Consider the following 18,536-nt stretch of genomic DNA (forward strand, 5'->3'; position numbering starts at 1 on the left):
CTCAATAGAATGCATTTTAGTGATGTGGAGAATCAGTCTGATTTAGCCCAGGTTAAGTTGACTCATATACAGCAGCTACTAACTCAAACTCCAGGGGATGCTGATCTCATTCAGAAAGAGTATGAAGCTCATAAACAGTTCCTATTCTTGCATGAAGCCAAACTGAAGTTCTTACAGCAAAAAGCAAAAGCTCACTGGATGAATGAGGGTGACACTAATTCTTCCTATTTTCATGGACTCATCAAGGCTAGAAGGAATAAAAATGCTATCTATCAGATTAAAGATCACAATGGTAGGATGCATACTACTGAAGATGGAATACAAATGGCTTTTCTGGAATACTATAACATGCTCCTAGGCTCCAAAAACCAAACTCTCCAAGTTAAAAAATCTGTGGTCCAGAAAGGCAACATGTGTACTGAAGCACACTGTCAGAAGCTCTTAAGTCCTATTACACATCAGGAGATAAAAGAGGCTATGTTCTGTATACCTAATGATAAGGCACCAGGACCTGATGGGTATTCTAGTCAATTTTTTAAAGATTCCTGGGAAATTGTGGGAGGTGAAATCTGTAATGCTATCTCTGATTTTTTCCAATCAGGTTTGCTTCTTAAACAACTGAACACAACACTTCTCACTCTCATTCCTAAAGTGACAAACCCCTCTTCTGTCCTAGAGTACAGACCTATTGCCTGTTGCAATGTGCTATACAAATGCATTTCTAAATTACTTTGTAATAAGCTATCCCTTATTTTACCTGACATCATCTCACAAAATCAAGGAGGATTTATTCATGGGAGAAGCATTATGGAAAATATCTTAATTTGTCAGGATCTTGTTAGAATGTATGAGAAGAGGGTAGTGGCTCCTAGATGTCTGATAAAGATGGACCTCCAAAAAGCCTATGACACTATTGAATGTGATTTTCTAGACCAAATGATGGAGGCTCTTAAATTTCCAGGTGCTTTCAGAGGGTGGATTATGCAATGTGTCACCTCTGCCACTTACTCTCTTAACTTAAATGGGAACATGTTTGGCTTTTTCAAAGGTCAAAGAGGACTGAGACAGGGGGATCCTCTATCTCCCCTGTTGTTTACCATATGTATGGAGTATCTTTCTAGGTTATTGGTGATCTCTACTGCTACAATGGGATTCAAGTTTCATCCACTCTGCTCACCTATGAGGCTCTCTCATCTTATGTTTGCAAATGATCTATTGCTCTTTAGTAAGGGAGATGCTAACTCAATGATGACTATTATCAGGACATTCTCAACTTTTTCAGCATCTTCAGGACTCAAGATGAGTAAAGGGAAGTCTAATGTGTATTTTAATGGGGTGAAAGAATCTTTGAAGGCTGACTTCCTAAGAGTTTCTGGGCTAATTGAAGGTAAACTTCCTTTCAGGTATCTAGGAGTGCCTATTAAGACTACCAGACTTAATGCTCATGATTGCAAGCCTCTCATTGATAAGATTGTGGCTCGAATAAGAACTCTGGGAGCCAGGAAGTTATCTTATGCAGGAAGGTTGGTTTTGGTCAAGGCTGTGCTTAAGACATTGCATAACTATTGGGCCCAAATGTTCATTCTACCAACTGGCATCATTACTAGCATTGAACAAATTTGCAGGAACTTCTTATGGGATGGGGGAGTTGACTACCTGAGATCACCCTTGGTTGCTTGGGATAAAGTGTGTAGGTCAAAAAAGGAAGGAGGTCTAGGCCTTAAGCAGGACATTATGTGGAACAAAGCAGCAGTAGGCAAACTGGTTTGGTGGATTTACACTAAACCAGATCTTCTATGGGTCAAATGGGTTAATAACATCTACCTTAGGGGCTCAATTTGGCAGGATTATTCACCAAGTACTAATTCATCATGGTATTGGAGAAAGATCTGCCAAGTAAAAGAGGATCTACAGCTAGCATATCAACAACAGTCCTGGGATACTAATGGTTGTAAATATACGGTCTCTAAAGGTTATGAATTCCTACGATCTAAATCACTGGAAGTTCTATGGTCGGGTTTAATATGGAATACTTGGACGATTCCAAAGCATGGCTTCATAGCCTGGATATTTCACCATGGAAATATGAATACTAGAAGTAAATTACACAAGTTAGGAATCAGTGAGGATAATACCTGTTACATATGCGGACGATTGGAGGAAACTTTGGAGCATCTATTCTTTGATTGCCCGTATAGCAAGAGATTGGTAATTCACATTGGAGAATGGCTAGGAATTAACATACCCGCCATTAATTGGCTCTCTTGGCGACTGGGGAAAAATGGCACACAGGTTCAACTGGGGATCCTTGATGCTGCTGTTAATGCCTGTATCTACTATGTTTGGCATCAAAGAAATAGAAGCAGGTATGATTTGTTGCTTATCCGACCACATAAGCTTGCGAGAATGATTAAAGAAGAGCTGCAATTGAGAATCCGAGGACTGGATCGCAGGAGACTTACTAGAAGAGAGGAAAATTGGATTCAGGAGCTGTTGAGTAATAGGGAGTGATTTGTTGTTGTCAGAAGGACGATAAAAGGGGATTTGGGTAGGAAGAAGATTTAGGGTTCATCCTTACCATATCTGATTTTGTAAAACAGGTTTATCTTGTTTTGTTGTCTTTTGTTGGGCTAGTATTTGGCCAAAGATGTAATATGGGCCGGCACATTTCGTCTACTTGATGAATGTCCCGATACCATTGTATGGTGACTTTCTCTTTTTGATATATACTTACATTTTATCAAAAAAAAAAGTGTGTTAGACTTTTACAATAATTAAAGTTATGCTTTACATTAATTGATGTTGAATTTTTTTGCAATTGTTCTGATTTTGTTCATTTAATAATATCTTGCGCTATTACAATAATCATGTGAAAACTATAGCATAATCACAATTATGCTTTACAATAATTGATGTTGAGTTTATTTGCAATTGTTCTGATTTTTTCCATAAATATATTAATTTGATAATGCTTTACAGTAAATGATAATGCTTTACACTTGCCAATTTGTTACAATAATCAAGGATATGTTTTAAAATAATTTGGGAAGAGCTTTACAATAATCAGATACATGAGAGCTTTTAAATAACCAGAGGTATGCTTTACAATAATTGGGCAAACGCTTTACAATAATCAGCTACATGAAAGCTTTAAAATAATTGCATTTGATCATTTGAATAACTGAATAATCATGTGAAAACTATACAATAATCACAATTATGCTTTATAATAATTGATGCTGAGTTTATTTGCAATCGTTCTGATTTTTTTCCATAAATATATTAATTTGATAATGCTTTACTGTAATTGATAATGCTTTGCACTTGCCAATTTGTTACAATAATCAAAGATATGCTTTAAAATAATTGGGGAGGAGCTTTACAATAATCAGATACATGAGAGCTTTAAAATAATCAGAGGTATGCTTTAAAATAATTGGGCAAACGCTTTACAATAATCACCTACATGAAAGCTTTAAAATAATTGCATTTGATCATTTGAATAACTGTCTAGAGATATTACAATAAATGACTTCAAGCCATTACAAAAACACTAACTTGTTCTAATCAATCAATAATGACTACATCAAATTTGTTCATCAATCAATAATGACTATCTAAAACATTAGATTATCCAACAAATCCATCTAGAATTGTTTGCTAAATCCATCTATAATCAATCAATTGTTCTTTTATGTGTTTGCACGAGAAGGACCCGAAGAACTCTTTGTTTTAACCCTTTTCCTCCCCGATCTTCTCTGTCTTTTAAAAGTTCTTTCTCTACTTCCAATATACTCCGCCTCAAAATTTCCACTTGTCCCAAAAGAGACGCTCTTGACTCGTTGACATCTGACATCAACAAAATAGCCACCATCTCAAGCCATATAGGAATCCTCTCAACTTTCTTCTTAACCGCATACAATCCTTGCTCGTGCTTCCCTTCATATGTGAGCATGTGAAACATGATGAAAAATCCCGATTCCTTATCAGCCTTGACATTCGCTTTCCATTCAAAATCAACATCCACGAATGTAAATGTGTTAATGAGAACTCCTTCTTTTGCTGTTTTCCTTGTATCCAAAAAGTCAGAAAAACAATCACCCTACAGCATGTACAAACAAAAAAAAGAATTAGAAAGCACGACTATACAATAACAAGTTTAAAATAATACAATAACTTTGTTCTGAATACAATAATTGACTGAAAATAGCATTTGTATATGATCAGGAGTTAGAAAAACGTACTGCAATCTTTGCAAGTCTGTAAAAATCGGATTTTTGCCAATCTTTATGCGACGTATGGTCCAACACATCAACCGTCTTGTTCATAAAGTTCACACAAACACAAAAGTAGTACTTCTCTAAAGACAACGGGATGAAGACAAGGTCCACATCGATCTCAGGGTTTACAATATTTTCACCTAAATAATTGGACCAAAATCGCACAACCTTGTCTTTTCCGGGTCGTCGTTACATCATCACTATCCTCCTCCTTGCTCTAGCATGTCTTCAAAGATTCCCTATAAATACCATAAAACTGTGAAGAAAATTGAAGATAAATGATTAAACATTCTACAGTAACTGCACAATGAAAAACAGATCATACCATATGTTGTGTCCCAAGGAACATCATCACTGGCGCTTCTTTCTCCTTAACCTCCATGAAATTCAAGACAACTGACCAGGCAGCTATTATGCGCAACTCAGTGTAATTTTCGGGCTTCGTAGAAAGAATATCAGACCTATCCAAGATAGCATTGCCCATGAAAAACAAAAGTTCACCGCAAAGGAGTAAAAAAGCTTAGTAATATTTTAAAAACAATATTTAAAAAATAATTACCAGCTACAATAATCGAGTTTTTCATAATACAATAACTATGTTAATGTAATACAATAATCGATTATTGTACTACATTAACATAGTTATTGTATTATGAAAACTCGATTATTATTGTAATTTGTAAAAAAGATAGAATAATTGAACTTGTAGAATACAATAACTGCAATACATTATTAGAATAATCACACAAACTTGTTTCTCATTGAGTTTGGAGAAAAATGAACATACTCATTTGCAAGATTGTAATCATCCAAGAAACAATAATCAACAACTTGTTTCTTCTTGCTTGGCATAGCGCGTGTATATCTGCCGTTAGCCCTCATAACTTTTGAAACAACAACAAGATTTGTATCTGCCTTGCCACAGTTTATTGAGCAGCCAAGACCATCAGAGTTCGGTCTACTACCTCGGCCTGATCTAATCATCCCAGCGCTCATAGGTGTATCAGGCATACTCTTTTTCCCAGGCCCCGGAGTACCTACACCATCATCCGGTTCCTCTGCCATAACCCTAACAGCTTCCAAAGTATCTGCTTCAGCCCTTGCCGCTTCCAACTCAGCTAGCTTACGCTTCTCAAGCAAAACAGGCAGCAAAGGTGCCTTTGTCTTTGTAAAATCATCAACCAAATCCAACAATTGTTTCCTAATTTTGTTGATATTGGCTAAAACCAAGATGGCAACTATCTAAGCTCTATATATGATCCTTTTCAATGCGTCATGCAACTCAGATTTGAACAACTTCCCAGCATAAAACATCATATGAATCATGACAAAAACACCACAATCCAAATTCTGGGACCCTTCCGATTTCCACCCAAAAGCCACATTTACAAATTTGAAATTGCGGACCTCACTGCCTCTTTCAAAACCTTTCTCGACAAGATAACTACCAAATATTTCAACCTGGTTACATTTTTAAATCAAAATTCATCACTCAAGAACAAAAAAAATAACTAAAAGAAGTAGATGAAAACAAAAACTTATAATAAGGTACATACAATAGAGTTGGTAGCCAACATCCAGATACTATCTTCAAAATCATCATATACACGATTGTCAAGATAGTCCACAGTCTTCCCCACAAAATTAACAACACAGAAAAAATGATCTCCAAAATGAACAGGGATAAAAACCTGGCATGATAAAACAGGCGTACATAAACCTTTGCTGTTCTCAACGATAAAATAATCAACAGAAGAAAGAAAGAAGAGAAAGGATTGGAAAAATTACCAAATCGGCACCAATGTCAGGAGAACCTTCATTGTTCTCAATGACAAGTGTCCCAAACATTACAAATTTCCTTTCGTATAAATCTTTCTCATCATCAGCACTTTGATAAGCTTAAACAAAGAAGCCTATGAAAAATATTACCACACTATAAGAGAAAATGAAGTATCACAATTGAAAAAACTTGGTTAACTGAATACAATAACTACTATTCTGCTTTACAATAACTATCACAACAATAACAGCTTTCATAATACAATAACTGAGTTTTCATAATACAATAACTATGTTATTGTAATACAATAACATTGTTATTGTAATACAATAACATTGTTATTGTAATACAATAATCGATTATTGTATTACGATAACATAGTTATTGTATTATAAAAACTCGATTATTGTAACTTGTAAAAAAGATAGAATAATTGAACTTGTATAATACAATAATCGAAATACGAGTATTAGAATAATCACGAAACAATAAACAAAATTGAAGAATAGGAAAATTGAAGAATAGGAAAACTGTTTTTATTTGAATAAAATAACAGCTAATATACTTTACAATAATCAAGTAACTACAATAGAATAAATGTCATAACCATTGTAAATTTATCGATCTAAATATATAAAAAAAATTTCACATACCAAATGACTTGTACAAAAAAAACTTCTTGTGGGGGATAACCCTTTCCCAACCTTGACCAGCATGTCATTAAGTAAGAATGACCAGCAATCAATCACGTTCGATGTGATCATAGTCTTAGTAGACAGTGAAATAATGTCATCTCGAGTTAACATGTGATGAAATGAAAACACAACCAAATCCTCCCTGCCACATGGAAACAAATTATATAGTAAAGACAAAAACCCAAAACAACAATAAAAGCTTTTAAAAAGTAGATATATTAGCAAAAAAAGAAAAAAAAAGAGAGGGAACAAAAAACATATAATGCTTACCCAATTTGTAGGTCATGATCGTGCAGAAAACAGTAATCAAGTACAGTCTTCCTCCGCATTAAAATAGGAGCAAAAAGCTCCTTGTACTTGCACAAAAAAAAACAGAAACTACAATCGCATCGGGATTGGGTGATTCACAATTTAAATCACACCCTATACCACAATTCCCAAAAACGTATGCTCGTGCATAACGTCCGAATGCAAACAGGTAAGCACTTATAATGAATTATCTTGAATTCTATCCCCAACAATGACCTCGTTGACAACTTTGTTAACAACGTCATCCACACTACTCAAGTCCACAGCTTCATTCTCAACATCAATATTATCAATGCCGTCATTAGTTGGCACCTCCTCATTGGGTTTCTCAACCGCTACATCAGGGACCTTATTTTTACCTTTCTCCCGAGAATAAACCACCTTATATTTTTCTGGATCAAACGCTAAACCCCCATTCCTTTCATCTTTTCCCTTTTCATGCTCCCCCTTTTCATGCTTCCCCTTTTCATGCTCCTTGCAAAAACTTTCATACAACGGAAGCATTTACTTCCCTCTGTTTCATTTCCTCGGCTTTTTCACAAATAAAATTGAAATATTTAGTGAACAAAGAATCATCGTCACTAATGAAAGCAGGAGTCGAAGAAACTGAAGTGGCTGTCGAAGAATCTTCAACTGTTGAAGAACCACACTCCTTTCCCATCGCTTCCTTCCGTTGCGTGTACAAATGGAGAAATATCTCAACATCCCTCTTCATCATCAAAAGATGTGCTTGGGAAACCTAAGAAAAAGAAAAAAAAAGAAAAAAAGAATAATTATACTAAGTCTTTACAATAATTATACTAAGTCTTTACAATAATTATACTAAGTATTTACAATAATTATCCTAAGTCTTTACAATAATTTACAATAATTGAAAAAATAACTGCTACAAAGCTTTAAAATAACTACACTACACCTTTACAGTAACTACACAAAAATGATTGAAAGAATGATTGGAACTTACATCAGCGGCCTTTGCTCGAATAACATCATCAGTATCAAAACAGTCAGGCAGTTCCAGATACTTTTTCCCAGGTTCAGGTTTATCAACGACTGCACACACCTCAGCAGCTTTTGCTTCTCTTAAGCGTTTGCAGACAGGATACACACCATTGACATATTCCCCATTCCCTAGTGAACCAGAATTGAGCTCTGAAATACCCCTACTAACAAAAGACTTCTCATCCCAGTGCTTGATAAGAGGAGTCTCAGAAGACATTGTCTCTTTCTTAAAACGCATACGATGGATGTATGCCACCATAACAACAAGTATGCAACCACGCAAAGTAGAGGACCCAGTTCTACACCGGTCAACACCTTCAACTAATTTATCAAACACATACCCACACCAATCCAAATGGTGGATACGTGAAACATCTTGCACCGCTTTAAGAATTGTAAAGTCAATTCCATAATTTGAAGGGGGAGCAAGGACAATGGACATAGCATAAAGCACAAACAGCCTCCGAAATTCATCTCCCCCATCATCCCCCAAATCAGTAATTGCATTATAAACAGCAGGGATAGTAACATAATTTGTCCCTTCTACTTTAAACTTCTTCCGGAACTCAGCTTTCAACGTTTCTTGTGAAGACAATACACTATGTCCAGTGTAAACAACCTCAACCTTATCACCACCATTTGGCAATCCAAAAACATCATACACATCATCTTTTGACAGAAAAAATTTGACATCTCTTGCTTTAAAAATATGAGCAGTAGCATTAAAGTGTTTTACAAACAATGGTATAACACCCAATGGTATACTGTTCACTTTAAAATCAAGCAAACCACCAAATCCGATCTCAATGACCTTTCATTTGATTTGGACCAAGTTGTTTTACCAGATTAACCAAACCATTAGGACGACAGCTCACTTTAATGTTTGCAGCACTGAAAATGGAAAATCAAGCAAAAAATAAAAAGAGTAACACATTAAATAAAGAGAAACTCATAACAAGGGGGCAGCACACATATACTCACATGTTCAATCTTGAAGTTCCAGGAACCTTACTGAGCTTCTTTTTTGGAAAATTTACTTTTGAGCGTTTCAAATCATCTTTATTACCATCTTCGGGCTCCCTCCTGCTACGTTTAGGACCCATTTGTTTGTATCACCGAGCAACAGAATACAAAATTATCAGAATAAACACAAAAATTATGACAACAACTAATACAATAACTGAGTTTTTATAATACAATAATCAGCATACAAAGAATACAATAACTGGACTTGACTAAAATGATAACTAAATAATACTACGTATAGAATAACTAAATTACTAAATTACAATAACTATCACAATACATTACAATAACAACATCAATATATTACAATAACAAACTTTTCATATTAAAATAACTGGACTTGACTAAAAGCTGACTTTTAAACACTAACCAAAGATCAATATCTAAAATAATACTCATTACAATAACAGATTTTCTAAATTACAATAACTAGCACAAATACATTACAATAACAACATCAATATATTACAATAACACAAATAATTCCAAACAAACACACATTATGTTCATTAGAATGTACAGGAATTCAAGACAAAAAAGAAAAACCTCAAGAAAAGATACAAAAATGAAAAAATGAATTACGAAACCCTAAATTATGCGGAAAAATTGAAAAAATTTAATTTAACAAAAAAAAAAAAACAAATTAAACTATATACTAAACAAAATGAAGAATAAACACAGCAAACAAAAGAAAATCAAGTAGAAAACAAGAAGAGGACAAAATACAAAATCAGCGGAAAAATTTAGAAGGACGAACAAAATTGAGTTCATTGATTACCTGTTGAGAGAAACCGAAAATGGAGTAGAAGGACGAACAAATTGAGCACAATAACTGAAGTTCAATTGACGAGAAGCACGAACGAAAATAGAGAACACCAGAAACTGACGAGAAATGGAGAAACTGACGAACGAAAAATATGAGAGAGAGAGAGAGAGAGAGAAAGAGAGAGAGATAGAGAAACTGACTGAAAAAAGTGGGAAAAAAAGAAGTTCAAGTGTCAAAATTTGCTTTATATATGAGATGTAAGATTAAATCTCAGCCACATATCTTATGTTAGATGAATGGTCCAGATTTAGAGGGGTAACTCACCAAAAGTACCCTAACTCATTTGATCATATTTCTATATATATATATATATATATATATATATATATATATAGAGGCGGGATCTCGTGAGTTTGGTTCTTACGGTGAGTTGTGAGTTTGTGTGCTCACAAATCTCAGCCATTGAATAAAGTAGAAATACACGGCTGAGATGAAAATAAAACACGCGTCTTCCTGAGTCTCTCTTCACTCCTTTTATGTTTACTTCTCTCTTCTCCATAAACCTAACTCCCTGTAAAAAAAAATCCCCAAAAAACTTTCAGATTTCAACAATGGCGATCTAATTTAATAAACCTAACTTCTTGTCGGCATCGGCAATATTAAACTGAGAAAACCGAATATTGATTCTTCCCTTTCTTCTTCACCTTCTGAACAACCACCAATTCACCATTACAATAATCCAAATCATTATCACCACTACAATCAGAAACAAACGTGGAAGCGAACTCAAACTCTCCTTTACTGGTGTCGACTGCATCCGCCTAAAGTGACTCGCCTTGACGCCATGGAGAAGAGGAGACGGAGTTAATGACAGCATACTTCCCAAGCGGCTTCTGTCCCTCGTCGACCTCCGATCGCTCTCACGCCAGAGATTTCGCCGGAAAATCGAGTATTGATGAAGAATAATCGAGATTTGGAGTTTGATTGATGAAGAATAATCGAGATCTCGCCGGCAGTGGGAACTGAAATTTCGAATAAAGGAGGTAAGGAATTAATGTAACAGTTGGGTGCAACTTAGGAAGAGTAACAGCGACAGAAAACCAAACTAGTCATTTGTGGATCTACAATTACGGTCGGTCTCGCCAATGGGTATAATATATATAGTTGATTCCGGCATTAAGCTCTAAAATACATCTTGAATGGGTGACTCACAAAATCGGAATTGGATGAGTTAGCATATAAGATGAGAGCTTGAAAGTTTGACTTTTTTTAAACAGACAAAAATAGAAACAAAAAAGGGATAAAAGGTAGATAGTGGGAAAATGTTACCTAGATTTGGTGTTAAATGAGTGGGTTTAGCAGGAGGAAGCTCGTGAAAATGAAGATTAGGCAATATATCTGCAATATACTCATAATTGTTGTCATTAGAAACACAGCTTGTATTGCTGCTGGTGTCACTGCTGGTGGGACTTAGTGGTTTATTAATATTCTTGATGCTTGTTGTTGTTGTTGTAGTTGTTGTTGTTGTTGTTGTTGTTGTTGTTGTAGTATTCGTGATGCATTTTAGGTTACTCCACATATACAACCTGCATTCTGAAAGAGAACATTAGTCATTATACATTGTTTATAAAAATGAATCAATATGTTCAACAAATAGAGAGCTGGACACACAAACTAGTTAAGTTGATAAAGTCGACAAGGGTTATACATACTTGAGATAATTTGTCTGTAAGGGAATGAAGCATCATTAAAATTGTCGCCTTTATCTAACAGTATAGTGTGTTGGGTAATCGTTCTGCTTTTGTTGATACCAAAGGTAACTAAAATGATTGGGTAGTCAGTGAGTAGGGCCGAAATGAATAAATGAAAGGAGTATAAGCCCATTATAGACAATAAAAGCAATGAACCCATAAGAAGATGGTTAGCATTCAACGTAATAAACTCTCTATCTAGTTTAGTAGCTTCAGCGTTACCTTATACTTTTAGATGGTCAACTACTCACTTCACAATAAACATGCTACTTTCTCAGCACGTAATTGTATTTCTTGGTGGTAACAGTAGAATAACAGCATAATAACACGTGGTAAAAAAAAGAAAAAAAATCAAGGTCGTAAAAAAAAAATCAAAGTGGCACCGGAATAACATCACAATAACACCAGAATAACAGCACAATAACATGCGGTAAAAAAGAGTAAAAAAATTCAAAGTAGTAAAAAAAATCAAAGTAGTAAAAAAATCAAAGTGACACCGGAATAACATCACAATAACAGCAGAATAATAGTAGAATAACAGCACAATAACACGTGGAAAAAAAAATCAAAGTCGTAAAAAAAATCAAAGTGACACTGGAATAACATCACAATAACAGCAGAATAATAGTAGAATAACAGCACAATAACACGTGGTAAAAGAAAAAGAAAAAAAAATCAAGGTCGTAAAAAAAATCAAAGTTGCACCGAAATAACATCACAATAACACCAGAATAACAGCACAATAATATGCGGTAAAAAAGAGAGTAAAAAATCAAAGTAGTAAAAAAAATCAAAGTAGTAAAAAAATCGAAGTGACACCGGAATAACATCACAATAACAGAAGAATAATAGTAGAATAACAGCACAATAACACGGGGTAAAAAAAAAAGAAAAAAAATCAAAGTCGTAAAAAAAATCAAAGTGACACCGGAATAACATCACAATAACAGCAGAATAACAGCACAATAACACGTGGTAAAACAAAAAGAAAAAAAAATCAAGGTCGTAAAAAAAATCAAAGTGACACCGGAATAACATCACAATAACACCAGAATAACAGCACAATAACATGCGGTAAAAAAAGAGTAAAAAATCAAAGTAGTAAAAAATCAAAGTAGTAAAAAATCAAAGTGACACTGGAATAACATCACAATAACAGCAGAATAACAGCACAATAACACGTGGTAAAAAAAAAAAAAAATCAAAGTCGTAAAAAAAATCAAAGTAACAGCAGAATAACATCACAATAACAAATGGAATAACAATAATAAACAAAATAACAAAGACAATAACATGTGGTAAAAAAAAAGAGAAAAAAAAATCAAAGTCGTAAAAAAAATCAAAGCAAAAAAAAGCACAATAACAACATAATAACACAAGGTAAAAAAATAAGAGTAAAAAATAATTCAAGTAAAAAAAAAACTGGTACAAAAAGAAAAAGAAAAAAATGTAACATAATGAGAAAATTAGAGAAAAACATAAGAGGACAAAAAAAATCAAAGTTGTAAAAAAAAAGCATAATAACAGGAGGTAAAAAAAAGGAGATAAAAAAAAATTAAAGTAAAAAAAAAAGTAGCACTAGAAAAAAGAGAAAATAAGTAAATGACAATGATTTTATATGACAGGTAAGATTAGATCTTGGTCACTCATCTCTAATATAATCTAGTGACTGAGATTTCAAAGCCCAAAACTCACAACTCACCATAAGAAACAAACCTCACAAGATCCTATATATATATATATATATATATATATATATATATATATATATATATATATATATATATATATATATATATATATATATATATATATATATATATATATATATATATTTTTTTTTTTTACTACTGACTACTCCCTCCATTCAACTCCACTTTACATGTTTGCTTTATCACGTTTGCCAACGCGACTTTTACGCGGTAAATATCTTTAGCTACGTATTTGTAAAAATTATAAAAGTTAGATATTTTTAAAGTACTCTTAAAGACGAATCAAATAAGATCTCACATGAATATATTTTAACTTATGTATCGAGAGAAAACTGAAGTTGAATGTCCGCTTGTGAATAGTGTGCAAAAGAGAAACCTGCAAAGTGGAGTTGAATGGAGGATCCAGTATGTATTGTTCGAAACACGCATAATTGTATGAAATCAATAATCACATTAATATTTTCAAGTGCAAAAAAAATAGAATGTTCAAATTCACTCAAAATGTTCAACACACTAAACTACAACTAGAATACACATCAAATCCATACACAGAACTTGATGGCTTTATTAGTGATGCCCTGTCACTATGAGCCGGATAATGCCGTCTTAAATAAATCAAGAGGCAGAAACCAAAATGCCTTCCATCCTTTAACCACCACCACCACCACTTTCCTTGCATTTACTTGTCCTCCTTACTCCGTCCAACTCTTCCATTTCATTTCTAACGTTATTCCCACTCTTGTTTTCAATTTCATCTTCGTATTCACGGTACATTATATCATCCTCATCATCATTGTCATCATCATCATCATCATCATCGTTTTCATCATGAACAAAGCGAAGCTTAAGCGTTCCATCCCTTCGTTCAGCCATGAAACAAGATTGAGAGGTAGCAGTAACATTAACAGCCTTAATAACTAACCTTCCATCTTCCCTAACACTTTCAACTTGAACCCCACTAGAACAACCACCACTCCTCATTGTACTCAAAGGTGGCGGAAATTCTGCTACCCGACTCATCCGCTTTCTTCTATAGCAACGCATTGATCTCGTCGATTTCTCTCTATCACAGATGGAAATAGACGATAGTACATCATCCGCATTTTCAGCAATAGTGCTCCCTGTTTCACTTCCTAGGCTTTCAGTACACATTTCCAAACTTTTTTCACTCAGGCCTGATTTTGACCTTTTTGCAAGAGGGTGTTGATACACTTTTTCAGTGTCAGTGTCAGTGTCAATTTGGAGAGTTTGAGTTGGATTTGAGAGTGATTGTAAGAAGCTCCATCCACCCAAATATCCACTTTTACAAGTATTCTTCATGCTACATTCAATATTAATGTTAGACAACTTCACCGTGACCGAATTGTGTTCAAAGGCAGAGCTTTCGGGTTTGCTCGAGACAGGTCTGGGAGAGCACCTGGATGGAAAAAGCAGCTGAATTTGCCACGGCTCAACGAGTTTGGGATCGAAAGAATGTTGTACCCTTTGACAAAGAGTAGTTGTTGACATTATATGGTGAAGGATACTAGTAATTGATAGATAGGGGAAAACAGGGTTATTAGTTTGAGCAGACAATTTTGTATAGATGAACAATGCTTATGGTGTGGACTTTGCAAGGTCAGTTTATTTATAGTAATCTCATAGTACTGTAGTCTGTGGACTGTAGATTTTGCATGTCCTTCATCACTTTTTTTTTTCCAATTTTTTTTATATTATTATACTTAATTGGATATTTATTAATTGCGCACCACACGTAATAACCTTTTGGCTTTTGACTAGATTGATCCTCGGTAAGACCAACCTATCTCATCCTTTCGAATGATAGAGGTAAGTTGAACCCACCGGCTTTCAAACCACCTCGAAAGAGTTGGACATGGATGTCCAATAGAAGCCATAAAGTCGGCAACTTTGTTGGCTTCACGAAAGCAATGTTTAATTATCACTTCATCAAAGAACTGGAGATCTAATTTTACATCCTTGATAATACTAGAAATTTCCCAAGGAATTTGCCAAGTACTACGGATTGAGTTGATAACACATAAATTATCACCTTCTACAATTAACTTTGAGATTCCTAAGTATTTAGCTCCTAAAATGCCTTCTTTTAAAGCGAGAGCTTCAGCAACAAGAATACTATTAGATCCGCACTTTTATGCTCCTAGCAAAACGACTTTACCATTATGATCTCTTATATAATATCCTAAAACAGCTTTATTACCATCTATTTTTGATCCGTCAAAATTTAGCTTTAGAAACCCATTTGTAGGTTTCTCCCACCAAATTTCTTCCTTAGTAGTACTATTTCTAACTGACACGTCTTTATCAGGATTGTTAATTTTGACTTTTTGAGTTGTCTATGATTATCTAAAAGTTTGTTAATGTTTCTCATATATATACAAAATGATTACATAAAGGGTCCCAAATGGGTTATGTTCGGTTTAATAAATGTCAAATTACTGGATTATGAAATATATTTCAAAATCAATTTGATATTTTGAAGAAATTAGGTTAATTAGAGAATTCTTTTGATTTATCTTAGGGTTTAAACCCATGTCCCACATCGGTGTTTTAAAGATGAAAGATCATCTTTATAAGTATCCACAAAATATAATAATACGAGTCCTTTTGGGAAAGAGGCCAAGAGTAAATCCGTGAGAGCTTGACCCAAAGCGGACGATATCATAATATTATGGACGTTGACACCGACGCAGCAAAACCCAAACAAAAAGGGTATTAACGCTTCCGCTTAATAAGTGGTATTAGAGCCCAAGGTCAACTTGCGGCACAAGAAGACTCATCAGGTCCAAGACACTTCCAAATGGCGTACACTATAAAGTGTAAATGGCGTACACTATAAAGTGTGGAACACCTAAAAGACAAATGTTTAGCTTGAAAGCTTGAGTAATATTATTAACAAGATGAATATTTATACAAGAGACGAAAGATATAGCTAACCCTAGATATCTTTGCTAAGATTACAAAAGATATAACAGCTAACAAGATTACAAAGAATATAAATTATAAGGAAATAAATAAGGTGTACAAGAAAGTTATAATATGCACAAGATGACACAATCTTAACATCCTCCGTAAGACGGACGACGGTTGTGAAAGTCCGATCTTGGAGAGTAGCATTTGCAGACGAGCACGAGACAAAGGCTTTTTGAGAGCGTCTGCTAATTGATCATCATTCTTAACCGTGGTAACCCACAATGAGCCAAACTACACCTTCTCTCGATTGAAATGAAAGTCAAGTGCTAGGTGCTTCATTCTAGAGTGAAAGATGGGATTAACACTTAAGTGAGTAGCCCCCACATTGTCACAGAAAATCGTTGGAGATAAGGGCAAGACAATGTGGAGCTCACGAAACAAATTTTGGAGCCATGACAGCTCAGCAGTGGTGTTGGCAATCGACCTATACTCGGCTTCCGTAGAAGGGCGAGCAATAGTGCGTTGCTTCTTGGAGCTCCACGAAATCGGGTTGCGACCGAGATACACAATGTAAGCACCCGTGGAGAGGAAATTATCTTCATCACCCACCCAATCCGCATCTGAGTAAGCATGAAGTAAAGCAGAGAGGATTTGTGAAGCCATAGTCCCATAGTGGCGGTACTAGAGAGGTAGCGAAGAAGTCGCTGCAAGGCAGCGGGAGCATGCATAAACAGAGATAAATGACTAACGACATAGGCTAAGTCCGAGAGAGAGAGAGAGAGAGAGAGAGAGAGAGAGAGAGAGAGAGAGAGAGAGAGAGAGAGAGAGAGAGAGAGAGAGACCACCCACTAGTGTTCGGTAAGACATGCAATCAGCAAGCGGTTCCCCTTCATGAAGTGACAATTTCGCACAGGGATCCAGAGGTGTGGAGACTGATTTCGAATTTGTCATGGAAGTGCATTCAAGCATGTCAGCAATGTATTTGTGCTGACTAAGGAATAACCCGGTTGGATGAGAATGAACCTCAACACCAAGAAAGTAGGAAAGAGCACTGAGATATTTGAGGGTGAAGCGGGAGGCAAGTTTACCAATGAAGGCAGCGACATTAGAAGCATCCAAACCTGTGACAATGATATCATCTACATAAACCAAAACATAGTGTAACACCCCCAAGAGTCGGGATCCTTTTGTTGGAGTTTTTGTCCTCCACAATAGTGCATGATAATATTATTAAATCTCATTAAGGAATATGCATGGGATATTCATTGGCAATACTAGTCAGCTGATCAACGTATATCGGTAACGGTTGGCCAACTAGGGTTTGACGTTACTGTCGTGAGACGACGGTGTGTTCAGCTGATCCCTTTCTGTCACACCTAAAGGAACGAACCCCAACAAAAAAGCTAATTAATTGTATCAGATACAGTTTAATTAGTCCCTTGATAAAATGACTAAGAGTTAGTTGATTAATTAATTTAGAGAGATATTGAGTTGTGAACTCGAGGCACGAAAATTATTATTTAATTATGCGATAATTAAATAATAAATTATTTGCGACGAGAATTAATGATTAAGCAGTTAATTGTTAAATTAGTACTAATTGACTAATGTGATTAGTATTGGTACGTAAATAATATGTGTAGCGGTACACGTAAATTTACGGAGTAATTTGGACAAAATTTATTGGGAAGTATTTAAACATAAATCGATGTTTAAAGTAAAATTTACACGTATTTGTGCGACAAATATAAGAACCAAAATGGATCCGTAAATGGGACATTGGACCGTGTAAATGGAGTGTAGTGGATGATTATAAACATAATCATTTCACTTTGCTTGTTTTTCTTCCATAAGTCATCTTATGATCATTTGTATCTGATATAAGATTGGACAAAAATATAACAAGTCCACTCACTCACTCCACCTACTCCCTCCAACCGTGCTCCCACATACATACAACACTTTGGTGTTGTTCATTTTGACACACTTCATTTTTGCATGTGTGTAGTTCCTTCTCATCTCTCTAAAATTAATATGAACATTTTACTAAGCTTGTTAGTAATTAAACAAAAATTATTACTAAGATTGTTAGTAATATTCACATATTATCAAGGGTAATCTTACTAATATCTAGTTAATATTAGTGAGGTTGTTGGGTAAGTTCTTGGGTGCATTTGAGAGGAGGCTTTCTCTTTGGAAGCTTGGGTTATGGAGGATCTTGCCATTGATAAATAGCTCAAGAACAACCAAGATGGTGATCTTGGTTGTACCCAAATACTACCAA

General features: G+C 34.9%; 1 protein-coding gene across 1 annotated transcript; it reads right to left on the reverse strand.

Annotated features, from left to right (window-relative positions):
- Positions 1-13,969: 13,969 nt before the first annotated feature.
- On the reverse strand, positions 13,970-14,830 carry LOC141649246 (protein FANTASTIC FOUR 4). The gene has a single exon (XM_074457941.1). It carries the CDS (start codon positions 14,828-14,830, stop codon positions 13,970-13,972), a length of 861 nt encoding a protein of 286 aa, XP_074314042.1.
- Positions 14,831-18,536: the final 3,706 nt, after the last annotated feature.

Source organism: Silene latifolia, chromosome 3 (assembly GCF_048544455.1).
Source record: "Silene latifolia isolate original U9 population chromosome 3, ASM4854445v1, whole genome shotgun sequence".
NCBI classification, from domain to species: Eukaryota; Viridiplantae; Streptophyta; class Magnoliopsida; order Caryophyllales; family Caryophyllaceae; genus Silene; species Silene latifolia.